The following is a 19,987-nucleotide window of genomic DNA, read 5'->3' on the forward strand; positions in this document are numbered from 1 at the left end:
TTGCCACTAAAGAATCTTTAACTTGCATGTTTTCTATGTGCTGCTCGATCAAGGTTTCTTTCCTCTGAGCATCCAGCATTGCTCCAGTTTACTTTTCCTGTGCTCTTCCCATCAATCATCATGACTCATTTGCTCCAGATTTCAAAATCAATACATCAATTTAAGCACCATTCTTACCACTATAACAATTTAGAACTTTTTAAACCCACTCACATTTTAAATTCTTGCAGTCCAATATCTCAGGGCATTTAACACTGTTCAGCAGTCACTCCAGTGGTTACTGGATTCAATTCCAAGTTTCTAGTTATTTCCTGTAAAGCCCTTTATAGCTTTGGACCCACACATCTAGTGGACTGCCTCTCCTGCTATACTGTGCCATGACAGCTTTGCTTATCCAAACAAAGCCTTTTGAAGGTGCAATCCTGCAAATGTGTAAGATCAGAAGCTGCCAAATAGCTGACCATTCATTCTCTGTTGAGGATCCAACCTTGTGAAATGTCCTCAGGGAGATGCCATGGCAGAGCATCTGGTTTACATGCAGAAGGTTCCTGGTTCAATCCCCAGCATCTTCAGATAGGAAGACCAGGAAGTAGGTGATAAGAAAGAACCTCTGCCTTGGACAACCACTGCCAGAGTTTACAATCCTGACCTTGATGGACCAGTAGTCAGATTCAGTATAAAGCAGCTTCATGTATTAAATGTCAGAAAGGTTCCCCCATGCTATCATTTTTTTTATAAGAGAAATGTTCAAGAGGACATTTTTATAAAGGAAATAGGGTGATATTTGAATGGCATGGTTTAGGACGGTGCCTTTATAAAGGGAACGGGATTGCACTTATTGTTGTATTTATTATCTTAATATATTATCTTGTTTTTGTAAGCCATTATTTATACTGTTGCATAGTATGTCATACTTTCTTGTTTGCGTTTTTCTCTAATTTTGTAAATGCAGACAAGATGGAAGTGATGCTGGCTGGGAAAGCAGAGGTACTGAAGGACATTGTGCTCTCCACTTTTGATGAGGTTCAGCTTACTCTTGCAGACTCAGTCAAGAGCCTGGGGGTTATACTGGATCCAGTGCTACTGCTAGAAAATTAACACATCAGCAAAAAAATGCCTTCTACAGCCTAGCCCAGAAGATGGTCCTTTACCTTGTAACAGGAAGCTAGTGACCTGGATCCAAACCATGGTAACATAAGAGATTAAACTACTGTAATGCACTCTACATATGCCTCTGTATGGAAGTTTCTAACATGAGACTCGGTCTTTAGAAGAAAACGGCTGAAGTTAGGGTCAGGTTGCAAGCGTTGTAGGATTTGAGGCCTAGTACGGGAATGTTTGCCAGAGCTGATTGGGAACACTTGTAGAACAATTTTTAAGTTCCCTAAAAATTCAAACCTTGAAGAGACTTCTCAGGAGGGCTCTGTGGTCAACTCCCTAGTTTTCACTCAGCTGTAATGTCAATTAATGGCTTAGCCCTGATTGGTTCCTGTGTTATTCACAGAGGCCCGAAAAGAAGGCTCCTCAATTCACTCTCTCAGCAGAAATGGAAGTTGGAAGCTGAACGTTTTATCGCCCTTAGCATGTTCTTACGCTGAATTGACCAAGTTTGAGAGAAATGGCTCACTTTGTGATGGATGGGTGAGATATGCAACTATGGAAACTATTAAAGATGCTTAGCTAGGTACTTTTTAAGTTTAGTTAGACAGGCTTTAGTATTTAGCAACAGTAAAGATTCCTTGTTTTAATGCTTGTTGCCTGAATAGTGTGTTTCATGTTTTGTGGAAACACCTCTTAATTATCAAACATCTTTTATTAAGCTGAAGTCTGGAATTCATTTCTTGTGTGGGTACACCCCAGAAATGGACCAGAGATTGGGAAGTGTTGCCTTTGAAAAAGGGAGAGCTTCCAGTTTCAGAAATAACTCAAAACTGCATTCTGCCTGCCTGGTTTCTGGAGTGGCTGTGGTGAGCACTCAGAACTGGGAGGTGTGGTTGCTGGTTCATGCAGTCTCCTCTCAAAGTCAACTCAAGAGACTCTAGTTGGTACAGAACACCACAGCTCAATTATTATCAGGAGCAAGATGAAGCATGCATATTACTCCCCTTCTGCAGTCACTCCATTGTTTACCTGTCAGTTACCAGGCTCGGTTCAAGGTTATTACATACACAGTCCTTCATGGTCTTGGTCCTTCACATTTATGAGACTGCCTCTTTCCCTATGCTCTGCCATGGCAGCTTTGCTTATCTGAACAAAACCTTCTGCAGGTGCTACCCTGCAAATGGGTAAAATCAAGAGCTGCCCATACACGTGCATTCTTTGTCGTGGCTCCCACCTTATGAAACGGTCTACCTGGAAGAGATCATTAAAGCTCCTGCTCTTCTGTCTTTCTGCAAACTTGCAAAACTGTATTATTCAGGAGGGCTTTTTTACACAGGTAATAGCAATATGCTGTATAGAAATGGTTCAGAGAGTCACTTTGGTAAAGGGATAGGAGACTGCATACTATATTACCGTGTACTGTCTCCTGATGTAAGTATGCTGCTACTGGGTAGTTTGTGTCATTTAATATGTCATGTTTTAGTATCGTTTCAGCTCTGTACTGTATTTCTACTTGCTTTCAAATTTCTACAATCCGTTCCATGATTGTATTGCTTGTCCCAGCCACTGATCATGTTGACTTACACTGTGTAATCTTCCTTGAGTCTCAATAAGAAAGGCAGACTATAAATAATGTAAATAAATAATATTTCATTGTTTAGTTGATGTTTTATGCTGTCTAATTGCACTGTTTTTGTAATTGCAATCCACCTAGAGTCTCAGTGAGAAAGGCAGGCTATAAATTAAATACATAAATACATATAATCAGGTAAAGAAAGTAAAACTGCTTAAGAAGGAAAGGCTTTATTTAAACAGCAGGAAAAGACTGAACTACTGTCATGAGCTGAGCATTTTGTCAAATCCACAATTAACAGCCAGTGCTACTACTACTGAAATTAGGACAGGAAAAAAAAGCAAAAACACTGCTGAAGTTTCTAAGTTAGTTTGTAACTCACTCTGTTTATAAATTAGTTTGCAATTCATACTGTCAACATTCAGAACTTTCAGAAAATGCTGTAGTGTAACATTAAATTAAACCAGTGGAAAGCATTCTGAATTCAACATAAGCATGCATTCCAGGAATCATGTCTCTTCACCTACCTAGTGATTTGGGGATGAAGTATCACCGAAACCAGTATCTGAAAGAACAAAATTGCTCCTCTTGTCGCATGTCTCAAACGTATCATCTTAAATATGTTCAGATAATATTTATAGTAAAGCTTTTTAGTACACTTTTCCCCCCAGATATGTTATTACAATCTAGTCCCAGAAATCCAAAGCCAGATTTCTCATTCGCTATAAATGCTAATACCTTGCCTTTCCCCAACGTCATACAGATGTTAATCAGTTCAGCTATACTCCTATAACTGGATCTCCTTATCAAATTTCATCCTGCACTTTCTTATATGAGATGTTATGTTTAATCTCACCTTGCCTATCAACAGTTGAAAATGGTCCTTGCCTACTCTGAATGGATCAGTTACTCTTTTGATTAGACTCTGAAACCTTCTTCTCTTTGTAACATTTCCTCACACATTTCTGTTGCTTGCAGCCATTAATATAAATGCACTGGCCTAGTAACCAAACTGTGTTATGTACAAGTGATTCTGGACCTAACCCCACTGCTGGAGTGAAATTCTACAGCCTTACTTAGAATATTTGCTGAGAACTTATGCTACAATTCTGTACTCAGGAATAAATCCTATTGGAATATTTTTCTAATTAAACAAGATGGGACTACTACATTCCTTTGGTGTCTGTTACTGAAGTGCAAGACAGAGTAATCCAGTCAAGAATAATTACAAGATTAATCCCAAAAATGTCAACCATTTGTATCATTATGAAGGAAAAGGCATCTTTCCATTCAGTGAGACAGTCAATTCCTTGTGAATGATTCTCCTTGGAAACAACTAGCAATATGTGGCCTGAACTAAGTCCCAGGATTTTTGCTGCTTAATTTTAGGAGTTGTTTTGAGTAGCAACAATTATTCCAAACTATTTGCACAAGAGATTTTCTCCAGTCTAGCATACCGAAAGGTTTTCAGCAACACTCAACTGCCTGTTTCCATATGAATCTGGTTACCTCAGTTCTTATATAAACTGCAATGATGCTACTCTAAACCTGAGGCACAGAAAGGAACTTTAGCTGTGGAAAAAGGGTGCAAGGTCAGCATCTATTGTAACACATATATATCAGTGCAGCTGAAACAACAGAATAAAATGTTACTGCAGAAAGTCACTTCACCAGGTTTCTCATTATATTTATAGAGGAGCCTCGGTACCCTCCTCCAAAGTGATTCCAGTGGTTCATGTAGTGGAATAGTTGGTATAACTTGAGCCGTTTCTCAAAACCTGGGGCTTTGGGGATTTTATTGTGGTAGGCAGAATAAAAAGAACCACTAAAGCCACCGAACATCCCAGCAATTGCTAACTCATACTCAGAGTGACCGTAGAAAGATGCAGGATCAAAGATAATAGGGCCTGAATCATCCTCCGCTACATTTCCTCCCCACAGGTCCCCATGTAAAAGAGCAGGAATTATCTCCATATCACCAAACAAACTGGGTATCTTCAGCTGAAAAAGAAAGCAAGAGTTACTACAGTTCATTTGAAAGGGCAAAAAGGGACTATAACTGATTTTAGGCAGTTGATGTCTAATGATCCAAATCCATGGCAGAGATAGTGTAAGTTATGGGCGCAGCCAGACCGAACTGCATAGGACTGGGTTATACGTCACACACAAGGATACATACAAAAGCCTCCTCAAACTCAAAAATTAATTAACTGTCTTTGCAAGTACCTTGTTACCACTTAAACTAAAACTGTTTGACCAACAATTTTATTTCTGTAAAACCAACAAGCCAAAACTACAGTTCTACGTTGAGTCTAATAAGCGAAGAAATATTTTAATTCCACATTTCTTCTCACATGACACATAATAACAAAGTTTCAATTTCTTGCCCAACTGAAGTGAAGAGAGTTCTGGCTTTTAATTATAATTAATGCACTCAGTTACCCATTTTATCAGGTTCCAATTGGAAAACATTCTTAATTACAATGCAAAATAGAAAAGAAAGCATTCCCTAAATCCCATAAGTAGAAACCTTCTAATATTCAAGGTCACATCACCAGCACAACAGCTGGACCCATGATGGATTATGCAGATAAACAGATCAAGACACCCCCTGGTTCACATATGGGCCAATTTAAACAAGTTACAACATGGATACAGGATCCTGACATCTGTGAAAGCCACAACTTGTACACTGTACCCTTGCCCATCTTGGCTGCTAAAATCATGTAAAGACCATATAAATGAGCCATATAAATGATTGATATAAATCAATCACTAACTCAGGGCATCTTCCCTTGATCTCTCTAATAGGCAGTTACCTACCCGCTACTTAAAAAACCATCCCTAAACAAAAACGACATGGCCAGTTATCACTCTATCTCCAATCTGCCCTTTCCTGACAAAGTGATTGAAAGAGTGGTAGCTGACCAACTTCAGGTCTTCTTGGATAAATCTGGTGCTTTTGACCCATTTCAGCTGGGATTCAGGCTGAGTATGGGACAGAGACTGCTCTGGTGGCATTAGTTGATGATCTCCGCCTGAACATAGACAAAGGCCATGCTTCTTTGTTGATCCTCCGGGACCTATCTGCTGCCTTTGATATAGTAGACCATACCATCTTGTTGAGGCGCCTGGAGGCTGAATCAAGTATCAAAGGATGTGCCTCACATTGGTTTAAATAGTTTCTCTTGGAATAAACTCAAAGGGTAGCTGCAGAATGGAAATGATCTTGCGAAGTTCCACAATCTTATCCCCCATGTTGTTCAACCTCTATGTAAAGCCTTTAGAAGAGCTCATTCATAGCTAGAGAACTGAATGCCATCAATATGCAGGTAACACCCAGCTCTGTATCTCAATATCCAAATCACCATGGGATGGAGCAGAGATCTTAGGTCACTGTTTGATGGCTGTGATCAAATGGCTGAAAGCAAACAAACTGAAACTGAACACAGACAAGATGGAAGTGTTGCTGGTTGGGAAGGCAGAGATCTTGAAGGTCATCATGTTTCCCACTTTTGATGGAATTTGTCGGATCCTTACAGACTCAGTCAAGAGTCTAGGGGTAATGCTGAATCCAGCACTACTGATAGAAAAGCAAATTAAGGTGTCTGCAAAAAATGCTTTCCCCAAACTCAGCCTAGCCTGGAAGATGGTCCCCTACCTCAACATGGCCCATCTGACCACCTGGATCCTTGCCATGGTAACATCAAGACTTGACTACTGCAATGCATTGTACATTGGTCTCCTCTCTAAGTTAATTCGGAGCCTCCAGTTGGTGCAGAATGCTGCAGTTGGCTATTACCAGGAGCTAGGAAAAACATGAATATTACTCCCATTCTACAGTCATTCTATTGGCTTCCTATCAGTTACCAAGCTCAATTCAAGGCATTGGTCATCACCTATAAAGCTCTCTATGGCCTTCGTCCATCATAAGTATGGGACCACCTCTCTCCCTATATTCCACCACAGCAACCTTGCTCATCTGAACAGGTTCTTTTACAGGTGGCACCTTTCATACAGGCAAAATCAGCAGTGCCTCATATATGGGCATTCTCTGTGGTGGCCCCCACTTTATGGAATGGTCTACCTGAGGGGGTTAGGAAAGCTCCCTGCCCAGCCTTCCATAAATGATGCAAAAACGAATTGTTCAAGAGGGCTTTTTGCTCAGATGAGAGGGTTGTACTACATGTGGTCTCAAGAGATACACCATAAAGGGATAGGAAACTCATCAGTAAAGAGATAACAAGGGACCACAGACTTCACTACAGTTGCTGTAAACAGTGAGGGACCATAGACTACACTACTATTACAATATGTATGATCCTGCGGGGTAGTTCCAACATTGCTTAATATATCCATCATGGAATCTGCCTATGCTCTGTCTCAACACTATTATACCTGTAAACCTTTCTTTTCATTCTTTCTTTCTGCTTAAATCTTGCAACCTGCATGTATATACCCATTACATGCGTGTTCAAATGTCTTGATATTGATTGTATTGGCTCACACTATGTAATATGCCTTGAGCCTCAGTGAGAAAGGCAGACTATAAATGACATAAATAAAAAATAAATAAGACATAAGGACTGCAGCCAACTGACCATGGGGAAGACCCTGCCCTACCACTGACACAAAGCAGCAGCAGAATATGATCACTGTCAAAGATCTCAGCCCAGAAATCTCATGAGATAGGACACTTTTACAGGATGTGCATATGGAAGCCATTTAGCAGAGAAATGGGGGTAGTTATTTCTGGGGTGGAGATCTGGCAAGGCCAATCAAGAGAAGAACAGAAAGAGGGCACAGAGGATTTTATACCCACCTTTCTGTCACTAGCAGAGCAGTTGTAAAGCCATTGACATTGCCAGGCTTCGAAGTCCATGGCTCTGCTCAAGATTGCACTAAAGTGGCTAACCTTCTCGATCCCCCGTGAGACTGTTGGGTTGCATAGCAAAATACATTTATGGCTTTTGAAGAATACAGCAGCCACCGAAAATTCAGAAGCTGGCCATCCCTATCCTAAAATATCAATTGCATAATCTTAGAATGCAATGGAAACAACTGGTGGATGTCCTGCTACCAAATCAACATTTGGGTGGGGGGCGGGGGGAGTTCTGAAAAAAGAAATACACTATAAAACATTTGTTTAGTTCAGCAAAACTAAGAATTTTCATTAGAGATCTCTAGCCCTTACCCACAGCCAAAGAGTTCCAGGGGTTTCCTAAGGAAATGGAGTAACTAAAGCAGTTTAAAGGTGTAGGGCAAATATGCCAAGACACGGCAGCTGTAAAATCCCTATTAATTTCCAACCTCTAAATTCCTATTACGATCAAAAGAAGCTTAAAACTGAACAGCTTGTCGATTTCTCTAATTATTATTAACCTTGCTGGACTGGCTTCCTTTCTACCAGCCACGAAAGTTAATTTGGTGAGAGCTTTGTGCTGAACCAAATAGCAACTCTATATTGGTGTGAAAATAAACAGCATTTTTTAAAAAATATGAGAGTGCCCTCAAAAACTCCCTTGGAAAACCAATACCTGTAGCTGTGCCCAAAGCTCTCTTGCCTCCCTATCTCCTGAATTCTTTTCAATCATGTCCATTTGAGGCTGGATTCGCTGTCTGGCAAAGAAAGTCACCCAGTCCTGTTGCCAGTCATTCACCTGCAAAAACAGAAAAGCAAAAATTTCAACTGTGATTTAGATCTACAGGACAGCAGCACCTTGAAGTAAAGAGAACCTTTGGAAAAAGGCAGACAACAGGCCGTAAATTAAGTAATAGTACAATCCTAAGTAGAGCTATACCCTTCTAAGTCCACTGAAACCCCTTTGGGTCCCTACTGGGGAGAAAAGCAAGATACAAATAAAAATAAACAATGCGTTTACAAGTGTGTAACTCTGCAAGGATGCCATGGCCTGCAGTTTGTAAGACCCGAGCAAGACTGTTAATGATAGGACATTCTGGAGGCCACTGATTCATAGGGTCACCATGAACCAGATGTAACATGACAACACACAACACACAATTTTGTATTATTTAAACAAAACTATCCATTCACACTTTCTATAGTACTGGAAGTGTTCTAAGTGTTGCAGAGACCAGACTGTCAGAATGACTCAGACACTTTACAAGATATAAAGTTATACAGAGTTGTTTTTTAATATAAAGGCTCTTGTTTTTTTAAAAAATCTCAAGCCTTGAATAAATAAAACAGAACAGAGCTCTTCTGGCTCTCAGGTTCTTCTCAGGCTCAATATGAGTCCGAAACTGCAGTTTGCAAAGCACACAAACATTCACTTGCACCCCTCAACTGCTGCTTTCCTTTCCAACTGTTCTTTCTGAAAATCAACAAATTACACTGCTGCAAATGGTGCAGTACCAAAATTTATCTAATTAAGTCAGAAGGGCCAGCTTCATACAGCTTGCTCAGTGTACTCCTTTTACAGAAAAGCCTACCAGTGTTGCACTGAGTTTTGGCTTCCAGCAGTTCTACCTTTGAATGCTGTGCCATGCAGCTAGCAACAGCCCAGGCACTGAAGGGCACCTCTGTTTCCTGGAGCATTCACTGGCGAAGCAGCAGCACCCGCTGTCTGAGCACTGCAGGGCAAAATCTGGGTACCAGGATCTACTACCACCAATGGTGCCCATGACCCCAGCCCTGGAATCTTTAGGCTCATTTATATAAATTAATGTGCTGTTTCCCCAAATGGAACATTAAAACTATTCCTGCACAAATCTTATATTCTCTTTTAAAAAAAACAGTATTTTGATTTTGTGGTTTACAGATTCTTATTTACTCTTCAAGTTTCCCAGTACAGAAGAGTCATGAATATAAAGAAACAAACCTGCAGAACCTACCTGTGGAAGATAACCACAACAAGTGACCGCATGGAACCCAAACTTTTCTACAAATTGAACATCTGACTGTTCTTCAACTTTACCTTGCGAAAAATAGAGAGTGATTGATTACTTTGAATACAACACTGCACTAAAAATACGAACCATTATATTGCTATTATTTTAAACCTTAATAATTGCTTGTTGCTCCAACCACCATGAGAACAATTATTTAAGGAGGATATGTACAAGTTGCAAACATGCCTGCCTTTGCTCCACCAAGCTTTAAAAACCTACAGAACACACAACACTCAGACCTCCATGATTTAATAAATCAGCAGCTATAACAAAGGGACTGAGACGCCACAATCTGCTTGTACGTTTTTCATAAACACACAGTTGCCCTTGCTTGATCCTTGAACTGATCTACCAAAATAATCCCAGTGGAATAGCCATGTTAGTCTATTGTAGTAAAACAAAACAGAAAACCAGCAGCACCTTCATACTGGAATAAATGTTGTTAGCAGGGCTTTTTTCAGCAGGAAGGCGGTGGAACGGAGTTCCGGAACTTTTAAGACCATTTTTAAATGGTCACATGGCCGGTGGCCTCGCCCCTTGATCTCCAGACAGAGGGGAGTTTAGATTGCCCTCCGTACCGCGGCACAGAGGGCAATCTAAACTCCCCTCTGTCTGGAGATCAAGGGGTGAGGCCACCGGCCACGTGTCCATTTTCACCAAGGGTCATTTAAACTTTAAAAAACTCCTCTCTCGTTCCAGCTGACCCAAAGTGATGTCATTGTGCGGTCCCGAGTTCCACCACTGAGTTCCACCACCTCTTTTCCCAGAAAAAAGTCCTGGTTGTTAGTCTTTAAGGTGTCTATTGGACACCACTGTTTTGTTCTGACCCACAAAAACAACCCTTTAAAGCTACTCCTTCCTAAATGCACCAGAAGAAAAGAGGCAGAGGCAAGTTGTAGAGGGATGAGCTCTCCATTCTCCCACCTTTTCCCCTCAAGACATACATCTGAATCAAAAATACCCTCCTTTCTCTGCCTCAGGAGGCTTGTCTGCTTAATTTTGGAACGGGTTTCCAAACATACTACATGTTTATCTGACTGGTGCTTTATTTTTGGAAGTCTTCTTTCACTGTTCATTTAAATGTTGAAATCTGGTGTGGCATGGAAGGAGAAATCACTGAAAAGATTTTGAGAAGAGGAAAATTATTTCATTACTGACAAAAGTGCTAGCAAATTAGCATTGTGCAAATTTGGTTTCTTCTTTAAATGAGACATATATATTCCTTAGAAGTATGTTGTATATGTGACAAACACGTTCCCATGGTGGATCCACTCTGTAATTATTCTTGTCTGTAGAAACTATAGGAAAGGAATAGTTTGGAATTGTATTCCCTGCCTTTTTTTTAAACAATGATAAAAGGCAAATCTAGCAATTTTCATATTCTACATAATAATTCTGTGTTAAATGAATACTGGTGAAACAAATGTGCATTTTAAAGGAAGGAGATTATTTATTTAAGTCAAAGTTCATCCTAAGTAATCGAGTACCCAGACTGGTGTGATTCAATTTCTGTGGCCAACATGTAATAAGAAATTGAAATATCCAATACAAATGCTTTACATTTAAAAGTGGATTTTTTTCATCTATATAGGTGATGAGTAAGATTGTTATCTATATTATGTTTCTACTCACGCAGTAGATATTCTCTGGGTTTTGATATGGTGTTAGAGCAAAACAGAAACATTAACAACTACATTTATGAGTTATACTCTTAAATTAGTGGAATTTAGCAAATCAGAAAAAGCTGCACATTTTACCAATGGTGCTTCCGTCTTTCTTCAACTTCTCCCCAAGTTTTTGATTGTGAAGATGAAGATCAGCTAGTTGTGTCCCAAGTTTTTCTGCATGCCTTAGAAATCAAAACGTTATTTTTAGCTGTAATTCTATAATGTGCAGTATATAATGTACACAGGAAATTCAGTTTGTATAGGGATTTTCTATGGAGATTATCTTATGTCACAGTCAGAAAGGTTACACACACACACACACACACACACACTGAAAGAAGTATTAATAATCAGCAGACAGACAGCCTTTTATGTGCCTATTCCTGTCTAAAACCACCACAATCTAAAACCACCACAGGCAAACATCTTCAAACTAGTCCCCACCTGCAACACTAATGCCACCAGTTGGATGGGCATGCACCAACAGGAGCACCCAAATACTTTGGGCCTGGCTACGGCATGGAATCAGGTCTACGTCCCTGCTTGCCTCTTCAACACTATGCTATTGTCAGATTGCTTGCTCAGTACACTAGAGGCAGAACTGGGCTGGCAGTGCCATCTTAAGTAGTGTTATACCCTTCTAAGCCCACTGAAGTCAACTGGCTTAGAAGGGTGTTAACTCTGTTTAAAATGCCACTGCAAATGACTCAAATGTCACTTGCTTACATATTGGACTTGACTTATGGCACATTAACAAAAAAATGTTGACCAGTCATTTAAGCCATACATCTGAAGTACACACAATTAAAGATTAAAGATAAAAGCAAGGATATGTAAAATTATCTACTTGATACATAAAGGCCAAACAAGAAAGATCAAATACAAAGTCTTACTAAACTTTTATTTTTCAAGATTTATGATTTGATTACTTAATACAGTTTTATTTATATTTACAGAGAATGTTCATTAAAACCAGAGTACTTTACAATTCTATCTCAGATCAATATTACCATTTGAACTGGGTTGTTTTTACAGAATGTGGTAACATGTTTGCTTCATGTAGAGGGAAATGTTCGTCTAAACACTTCAAAATATAAGACTTCTGGACTTCTGCCATGCATGTCACTTTTTTTCCCTGACAGAGGCTTCTAACTACTACATAACAGAAATTACAGATATACCTTATCCCATCACAGTATCTGCATACCATGAATTGTACACATCTCCAAGCAAGAAAAAAAGAAAAATTGGATTACTTTGATGTTCAACAGTACTTTAAAAGACCAGAAATTAAACTTTCTAAATAGAAACCAGGATTTTCTAGATTCTATCCAGTACTGAAGGGACTATATATTGTCCATCTTTGCTTTAAACCACTAAAACTTTACAACAAAATGAAAACCAGTTATATTTATATAACCCAACTTGTATTAAATAATACCAATTTCTTTCTTCAGACAGGCAACAATATCACAGCGAGAACTGAAGAGCTTACCTGTTCAAACTTCTCATGTCCAAATGCTCCATCACAAACATAGCACCACCCTCTGGCAAATCAATAACTTTTATAGGTTTAGGAACTTTCACTGTCTGGGTTTGTAAGATAGCTGTTAAACTTGCCATTTCTCCATCAAACATTCTTCTAGCCTATTGGAGATAAAAAGAAAACGCTTCAAAACATAAAACTTCTTTTACCACTCATACCATGTCCTCCCCCTCTCAACAGTTTTAACAGCTACATAACAAAAATTCTACAGACATACCATTTCCCCAGTATCTGAATGCTGCTAACTGTATAACAACCCTAGCAAGTGAAAAGGAAAATTTATTAACATGACATTCAATAGCCCATATACTAGAAAAGATAACCAACCACATTTTGCTACACTGTCATAGATCCTGCTACGATTGGACCACTAGGTCAAATGGACATGATACTCCATGAAAAACATTACTGAAATCTGCAGCCATCTTAAATCTCAGGGTTTTTAAACATTCTTTGGACTGCTGAAAAGTTCTAGAGAACCCAAAAGCTTGCACATCTAGTTTGGCCCATGGACTAAATTTCTACTCCACTCGAAACTAAAGATCAAACTAGATGTAATAGGGGCAGCCATTTCTTGTTCATGTGTCTGTCCTATTCCCATACAAAGTAGAGAGTGCAGAGAGTCTGATTTTTACCTCAAAAAGGAATCATAGGCAACTGAAAATTCCCTGGCAGTTTTCAAAACACATTTTTCTTCCTCGCATATTATGTATCTATTGTGTATATGCAGTGGAATTGGTCCTAACATACCAGATAGGTTCTGGAATGGACAGAGGCAAAGGGCAAACCAAACTTGCTTACTAAGTTATCCCAGCCTCAAAATGTGCCAGATGTATAACAGAAAAACAACCTTAGTGGCTAAGAAAGAGACCAAACATGAAGCCCAAACAGAACACATATTAATGTTGCTGTAGAAATGTCTGTTCTTGCAAACACTGTGTATCTATTTAACCACTTTATGTGCAAGTCTGCCTTCTCAGCAGAAAATCCAGACAAACGTAGAATAGGGTAGAAAACAGCAGCCTTTGTGTGGCAAACTGTCAACTGTGTCAGTTCATTCATTTATTACACCAACTATCAGCACCCTATTTATCACTATTCCTCTGTATGTCAACTGATTCTTTCTAAAATCAGTAGTTCTGGAGTTCAAAAGGCCCTAGAAGTATCACACAAACAATCCTTGTAGCTTCCTCTGCTAATCCAGATAAGTATGAGCAAGTGTAATATAGCAGTTAGAGTGGGTCTCCTGGGATCTGGGAGACCCAAGTTCAAATATTCATTCTGCCCTGGAAGATGGCTGAGTGGCCTTGAACAGTCACACACCCTCGGCCTAACCAACCTTGCAGGGTTGTTGTAAGGATAAAACAGAGGAAAGGGCAATGTTGTAATCCACTTCAGGTCGTCATTGGACAGGAAAGCCAGGTATAAAGGAAGTATATTAAATCAGATGAGTATGGACCAAATGCATAGTGGTTAAGCCACTGGGCCGCGAATCAGCACTTTTACTGGTTCTAATCCTACTACTGCCATGAGCTCAGCAGGTGGCTTGGGGTAAGCCACTCCTCTCACCCCCAGCTCCCCATGTGTATTGTGGGGATAAAAATAACACTGACTTTGTTCACCACTCTGAGTGAGCACTAATCCGTCAGTACAGTTGTTGTTGTTGACCAAACTCAGCAAAGGAATATGAAGGCATGCCTTAGGAGACCAAAAGCACCTTTTTCACCAAGGACAAAGGGCAGTTTGGATGAGGTCCGACTTAAATTAAGCCCTGCTGAGATCTCAAGGATAGTGATCTAACTCCTGTGATCACAACCACAGCACTCAAACTTCAACTGCAGCCAAGGCAACAAGCCTCCCAATTCTCCAATCTCCACGCATACCTCGCCTCCACCAGGCATGTGAATAAATGCCCCCTCGGGGCGCCCCTGCAGCTGCTCACGGTCCGGCACTTTCTGGGGTTTTCTGGCAAGCCTCCCCTGCTTTAGTAGCTACATGGCAGGCAGAAATCCAACCGCGACAGCTCCCCCCGTCCCTGTCTCAGTCTAATAAACGTACTACCGCCTTGCCAGAGTCGCACACACCAACACGCGCCCCTCTTCCTTTCCCCGCTTTATCCAGCCCTCAAGGAACCTGACCATACTTTGCACAGCCCTCCCCCTACCACGCTGGAACCCACCTCGGCGCGGGAGTTGCTTTTCACATAGACGCGGCCTTGATCCGTGTGGAAGCTCTCGCCGTGGCTGATGCAGCCGCCCCCCGAGTGGCCGGCGGGCCGCAGCACCGACGTGCCCAGCTCCCGCCGCAGAACAGCCTCCATCCCTCCGGAGCGCAGCGCAGCGCAGCGGCTTGGTCCCGGCGACCTCTCAGCCGGGCAACAAAACAAGCCTTCTCCGCTGCGCCATGTGACTGGCCAGGTCAGAGTCTCAAGCCCGCCCCCTCGGCCAATGAAAAGGGAAGGACGTCGTCGAGCGCCCGAGAGGAGGAGGCGCGGCGAGTGGAAGGTTTGCAGCCGGGAACAAGCGGTGGCCGCTGCCGCTTCTTGCCTTGTGGGATGGGATTCTGGGAAGCGGAAGGCCGGGCTGCAGTGGCAGGGAGGGAAAGGCCCATTAGTTCTATTCACGGTTATGTGGATCCTCCAGCCAAACGTTCTTATTTTGCTAAACCCCGCCAGTTGTAATATTTGTACAGTCTTCTTCGTGATGAAATGTGTATATTGTTTTTCAACACAAGCGTTCTCCAATCAGTTTACATTAAAATGGTACAACTAAAATAACATGAAACACAGAAGTTAACAACATAGGGGGAAACGCTGCGTGCATGGCGCTTGATCAGGCCTCAACAGAGGCGCGCTTGATCGCTGTTTCCTCCGTTGCCAGCTATGGGGAAGGAAATTCTTTTCTCCGGGGAAAGAGAGCGCTGTAGGCTGGAGATCAGTTGCAATTCCAGGAGATCTCCAAACCCCACCTGGAGGTTGGAATCTGTGTCCAAAGGACTCAACCGTAGCAGTAAAAGCTGAAGCCTCGGGAGGTGGATGTTGACCTTTCCTCCACTCCAAGGGTCACAGAATAAAGTCAAAACAAAAAACATCTGCTGCAATTCCCCTTCTCCTGAATACATTTCAGGACTACATGACTGCATCTTTTTAGCATAACAACACTTTTTAATAGCATAGAATACAGCAGTGCTTCTTTTTCAGTATCTGTTTCAGACCTGCATGTCAGTTTCAAAGGACTGCATTAGGAGACACGTCTGACCAGATTGAGAACAAATATATATCTGTTGACATCATTTTTAAAAAAATGAGATATTATAATCTAATTAAAATATTATCTTCCCATTTTTCATCAGCTCTCCAATGGCTTACCAAAACAAAGAATTAGGTTCTACAAAACTCACAATCCAAAATAAACTGTTAAATATCATTTATTTTTTTATTTAATTCAATTTATATTCTGCCCTCCCCGCAATAGCAGGCTCAGGGCAGATTACATACAATATAAAACATGATGAAAATATATACACTTTAAACCAGAAATAAATATTTAAAACAATGTAGCAGCACTTCTCAAAAAAGGGATCCACCACCCAGTCCTCTCCACAGATGTTTAACAGAGAGGCTGGGCAGAGAATACATCTGATAGGGAGGGCAGATTTTCCTCTATTCGGCCGGCGGGGAGGCCCTAGCCAGCATCAACCCTAGGCCTGGTGGAACAGCTCCATCTTACAGGCCTGGCAGAAAGATAGCACATCTGGCCGAGCCCTAGTCTCTTGCGACAGAGCATTCCACCATGCTGGAGCCAGGACTGAGAAGACCCTGGCTCTGGTTGACGCCAGGTGGGCCTCCTTGGGGCCAGGGATCCTTAACAGCTGTTTATTGCTGGATTGAAGCGTCCTTCGGGCTCATATGGAGAGAGGCGGTCCCACGGATACGTTCGTCCCAGTCCGCATAGGGTCAATACCAAAACCTTGAATCTGATTCAGTACTCCACCGGTAGCCAATACAGCTGGTGCAATACTGGTGTTATATGTGCATAAGAAGGCACTCCGGCGATGACACGCGCTGCTGCATTTTGGACTAGTTGCAATCGCTGGATCAGGTTCAAGGGAAGCCCTGTGCAGAGCGTGTTACAGTAGTCTAGCCTAGAGATTACCATTGCTTGAACCACTGTAGTTAGGTCGAGGGTTGAAAGACAGGGAGCAAGCTGCCTGGTCTGCCAAAGATGGAACAGATATAGCTGGGTGTCATCAGCATACTGATGACACCCAAGCCTGAAACTCCACACCAACTGGGCAAGGGGGTGCATATAGATATTAAACAGCAGTGGGGAGAGTATTGCCCCCTTTGGCACACCACATACCAGTGGATAGTGGGATGACAATTCCTCCCCAAGCGCCATCCAGCAAAATTTATCAGATGCTGCAAAACATTTTGGGGAGAAGCCAAGTTTTAACATGGTGAATTTGTTTGCAAAGAGAGTTGCAAAATCAGTGCCTCTTCTGGAAATACCTTGCCCCTGTTAGCAGTCTGTCTACCTCACCTCCAAAGGTAGAAACATCCAGAAGAAGGCCTAAGGCAAATACACAAAGCCAAAGACCAGCCCTGTTGAAGAACATCTCAGTCAATGATAGTTTGCATGAAGTCCTGGAAAGCAAGAAATCCTGCTTTACATTTATATAGAGGGAGAGAACATAAAATCACACATTTTATTTGTAAATAGTTTTTCAGTGGGAAAGTTTCTCATCAGAAGAAAATTATAAAACAAGAAAGGAAAAGTATCATACTATGTAGCCACTTACTACTGGATCTGGAATGGACAGGACAGAGATGCCAACTGTAAGAAGTGAAGAACTGTTACACTGTCCCTCATCTCTGGTTTCAGAGGGGGACTATGAAAGAGTCAGGGAGAAAGAGAGGTCAATGGTCTGTCTGTCCATCCTTCCATTCTACTATCCTGGAGCTATCCTTTTGAAGTGTAGATTGTTTTCTCAGGAATGTCCTCTTTCTTGCACCATATCTTCCTGTCTTTGTTTTGCTTCTCCATCTTGCCACCATTGGTGTAGGACATGCCATCCTGCATCTTTTGGCATCCTAGACTAGATAGATAGAACAGAACTCTATCTCTTTCATGTCTGCAATGGAGTGCCTGGAATAGAAGGATTCATATTTCTTTTCTAAAGCTTAAACCAGGGCCAAATCCACATTACTTCTTTTTTTCCGCGTTTTCCCCGCATTCTCCCCGCAATCTTGAGTGCCGGTCACATTACCTCATTAAACAGACGCATTTCATTCGCATTTCTCCCGAATATGTGGTCACAGTTTTTCAACGGGAGTTTCACGGTGGCCGTGAACAGTCCAATGCGCAATTTACGCGGTTTTTTTAAAAACCACCCCCCCCCTTCCTGTCTCTCCGGCCATTCCGAGAGTTCCTATTGGCTGATTCAACTTGCAAGTGCTCCGTAGTCTGCAAAAGACTGTTTTTGACTTCATAGCATTGGATTTATTGATTATGCTGTTTCTGAATCAAATCTGGTAGTATGAAAAATCATTTTGGGGTGAATCCATCATCAGAACGGACTCGCAAAACTTCCTTTTTAACTGTTTTTTATTTTTTTATTTTATATTACTGTAATATCGAAATTACAGTGAATCAATCATTCAAAATAAAGAAAACAGTCGCTGCCGAGGGCCGCCCCAGCGGCGGGGCTGGAGGCGCTGGGAAGCCGGCAGGCTCATCGCTCGCCTCCTCTCCCGCCGGGGTCAAGAAGGTGCCCGGCAGACCGAGTCGAAGCCCGGGCGCAGCTGGAGGCTCCCAGCTCAGAGCGGAGAAGGGACTGGCCGAGGCATCCCCGGCTGAGCCAAACGGCAGGGCTTGCGGGGGCTGCCGGGACAGCAAAGGTGGCTTGGCCCGTGGGCTGGCACATCCGCGGAGGGGGGCTGAAGACGAACAGGGATTTTAAAAACTGCTGCCGAGAGAAGCGGCGGCAGTGGGCCGGGGATGCCGGCCGAGGAGACAGCCGCGTCCCTCCAAGCCTCTCTCTGCAGTGAGCCAGTGCTGCGCTGCCGGGGGGCGAGGATGCGCTGCGCTGCGAGGCGCCCTCTCCACTGTGGGCACTCCGGCTCAGGCGCTCGCCACGCAGAGGCCCAGCTCGCGGGGCGCCTGCCCCTGCGAGGTCGCCCATCAGCGCGGCGGTCCGCGGGAGGGGAGGGGGCGCAGCCTTCCCCCCTTGGGGTAAACGGCCCTCTGGCCACCAAGCCGGCTTGACCCCGCAGGCGCTGCCGCTCCAGTCTTGGAGAGGGGGGAAGGGGGAGCGGACGGCTGGGTAGCGTCTCGGCACGCTCCACTCGCACAGACATGCAACCCGCACCTTTCAAACCAGCCTTTCAAACTGCACCTTTCAAACCACCTTTCAAACCAGCCTCTTCATCCAAAGTGACTGACCGGCCTGAACCCGCCCAAAGCTTGGCTTTGTGAAACTTCAGTAAAATTCGAGCACTGAACTGTCCTGCATAGGAAATGCCCACGAAAGCTTCCCGCATGCTTCAAAATGTCCAAAAAAGAAACGGAAGAGCCATCAGTGCTGTCAGTGGGGGAAAGAGAGGCATCATTATCTTCATTGATGTTTCTTTATAACACAAGATCGAAATAACGGAAAAGTGAGCTCAAAAAAATTTTAAAAAAATGGGCGGGGAAAAAAGGTCCCGCCCAAAAAAGCAGTTTTCGAGCGGCCGTGTGACCGGAGGGACGCGCGAGAAAGGCGAATTGGAAGCAGGGATGTGAACGAAGAGAAAAAAATCACGGATTGGAGGCAAACGGAAGATATCCGATAAACATGCGGGTAATGGGTGAATGTGGATTCGACCCAGGTGTTGTGTGTGGGTTTATTCCTCATCACACACCCAGTCTGCAGTGCAGGCACACACAGACACCTTGACTGCACATGCTACGCTACTCTACTAACACTAACTACAGTATCCTGGCACCTCTTGTGCAAGGAAGTTCTCTATCTTCCCCATCAGTTTATGTTGGGATCTGTCTTTTTCACACACACAGAGCTCACCACAAAGCCCTCATACATAAGCAAAGAACAGGGGAAGGCTAATGGAGAAATCAAAAAAACTGAATCCATTTTGGCTCATGAGATTGCCCAACCCCCAACCAGGCCTTCAAAGCACTGACAACATCA

General features: G+C 42.5%; 1 protein-coding gene across 1 annotated transcript; it reads right to left on the reverse strand.

The window, feature by feature from the left end:
• Positions 1 to 2,901: 2,901 nt before the first annotated feature.
• Positions 2,902 to 15,203, reverse strand: LOC129329248 (ketosamine-3-kinase-like). The gene is made up of 6 exons (XM_054978721.1): positions 14,979 to 15,203; positions 12,749 to 12,900; positions 11,344 to 11,435; positions 9,530 to 9,612; positions 8,212 to 8,334; positions 2,902 to 4,675 (listed from the first exon to the last, which is right to left on the reverse strand). The coding sequence occupies exons 1-6, from the start codon at positions 15,117 to 15,119 to the stop codon at positions 4,337 to 4,339; spliced, it is 930 nt and encodes a 309-aa protein (XP_054834696.1). The 5' UTR covers positions 15,120 to 15,203; the 3' UTR covers positions 2,902 to 4,336.
• Positions 15,204 to 19,987: the final 4,784 nt, after the last annotated feature.

Source organism: Eublepharis macularius, chromosome 4 (genome assembly GCF_028583425.1).
Source record: "Eublepharis macularius isolate TG4126 chromosome 4, MPM_Emac_v1.0, whole genome shotgun sequence".
Lineage (NCBI taxonomy): Eukaryota > Metazoa > Chordata > Lepidosauria > Squamata > Eublepharidae > Eublepharis > Eublepharis macularius.

Excerpts from the sequence above, each read along its gene's own strand:
- LOC129329248 (XM_054978721.1), bottom strand. The coding sequence starts at position 15,119 with ATGGAGGCTGTTCTGCGGCGGGAGCTGGGCACGTCGGTGCTGCGGCCC. Across the intron at positions 12,901-14,978 it reads AAAGCAACTCCCGCGCCGAG|GCTAGAAGAATGTTTGATGG; the intron begins GTGGGTTCCAGC and ends TATCTCCAATAG. Across the intron at positions 9,613-11,343 it reads GAAAGACGGAAGCACCATTG|GTAAAGTTGAAGAACAGTCA; the intron begins GTAAAATGTGCA and ends ATTTTTCGCAAG.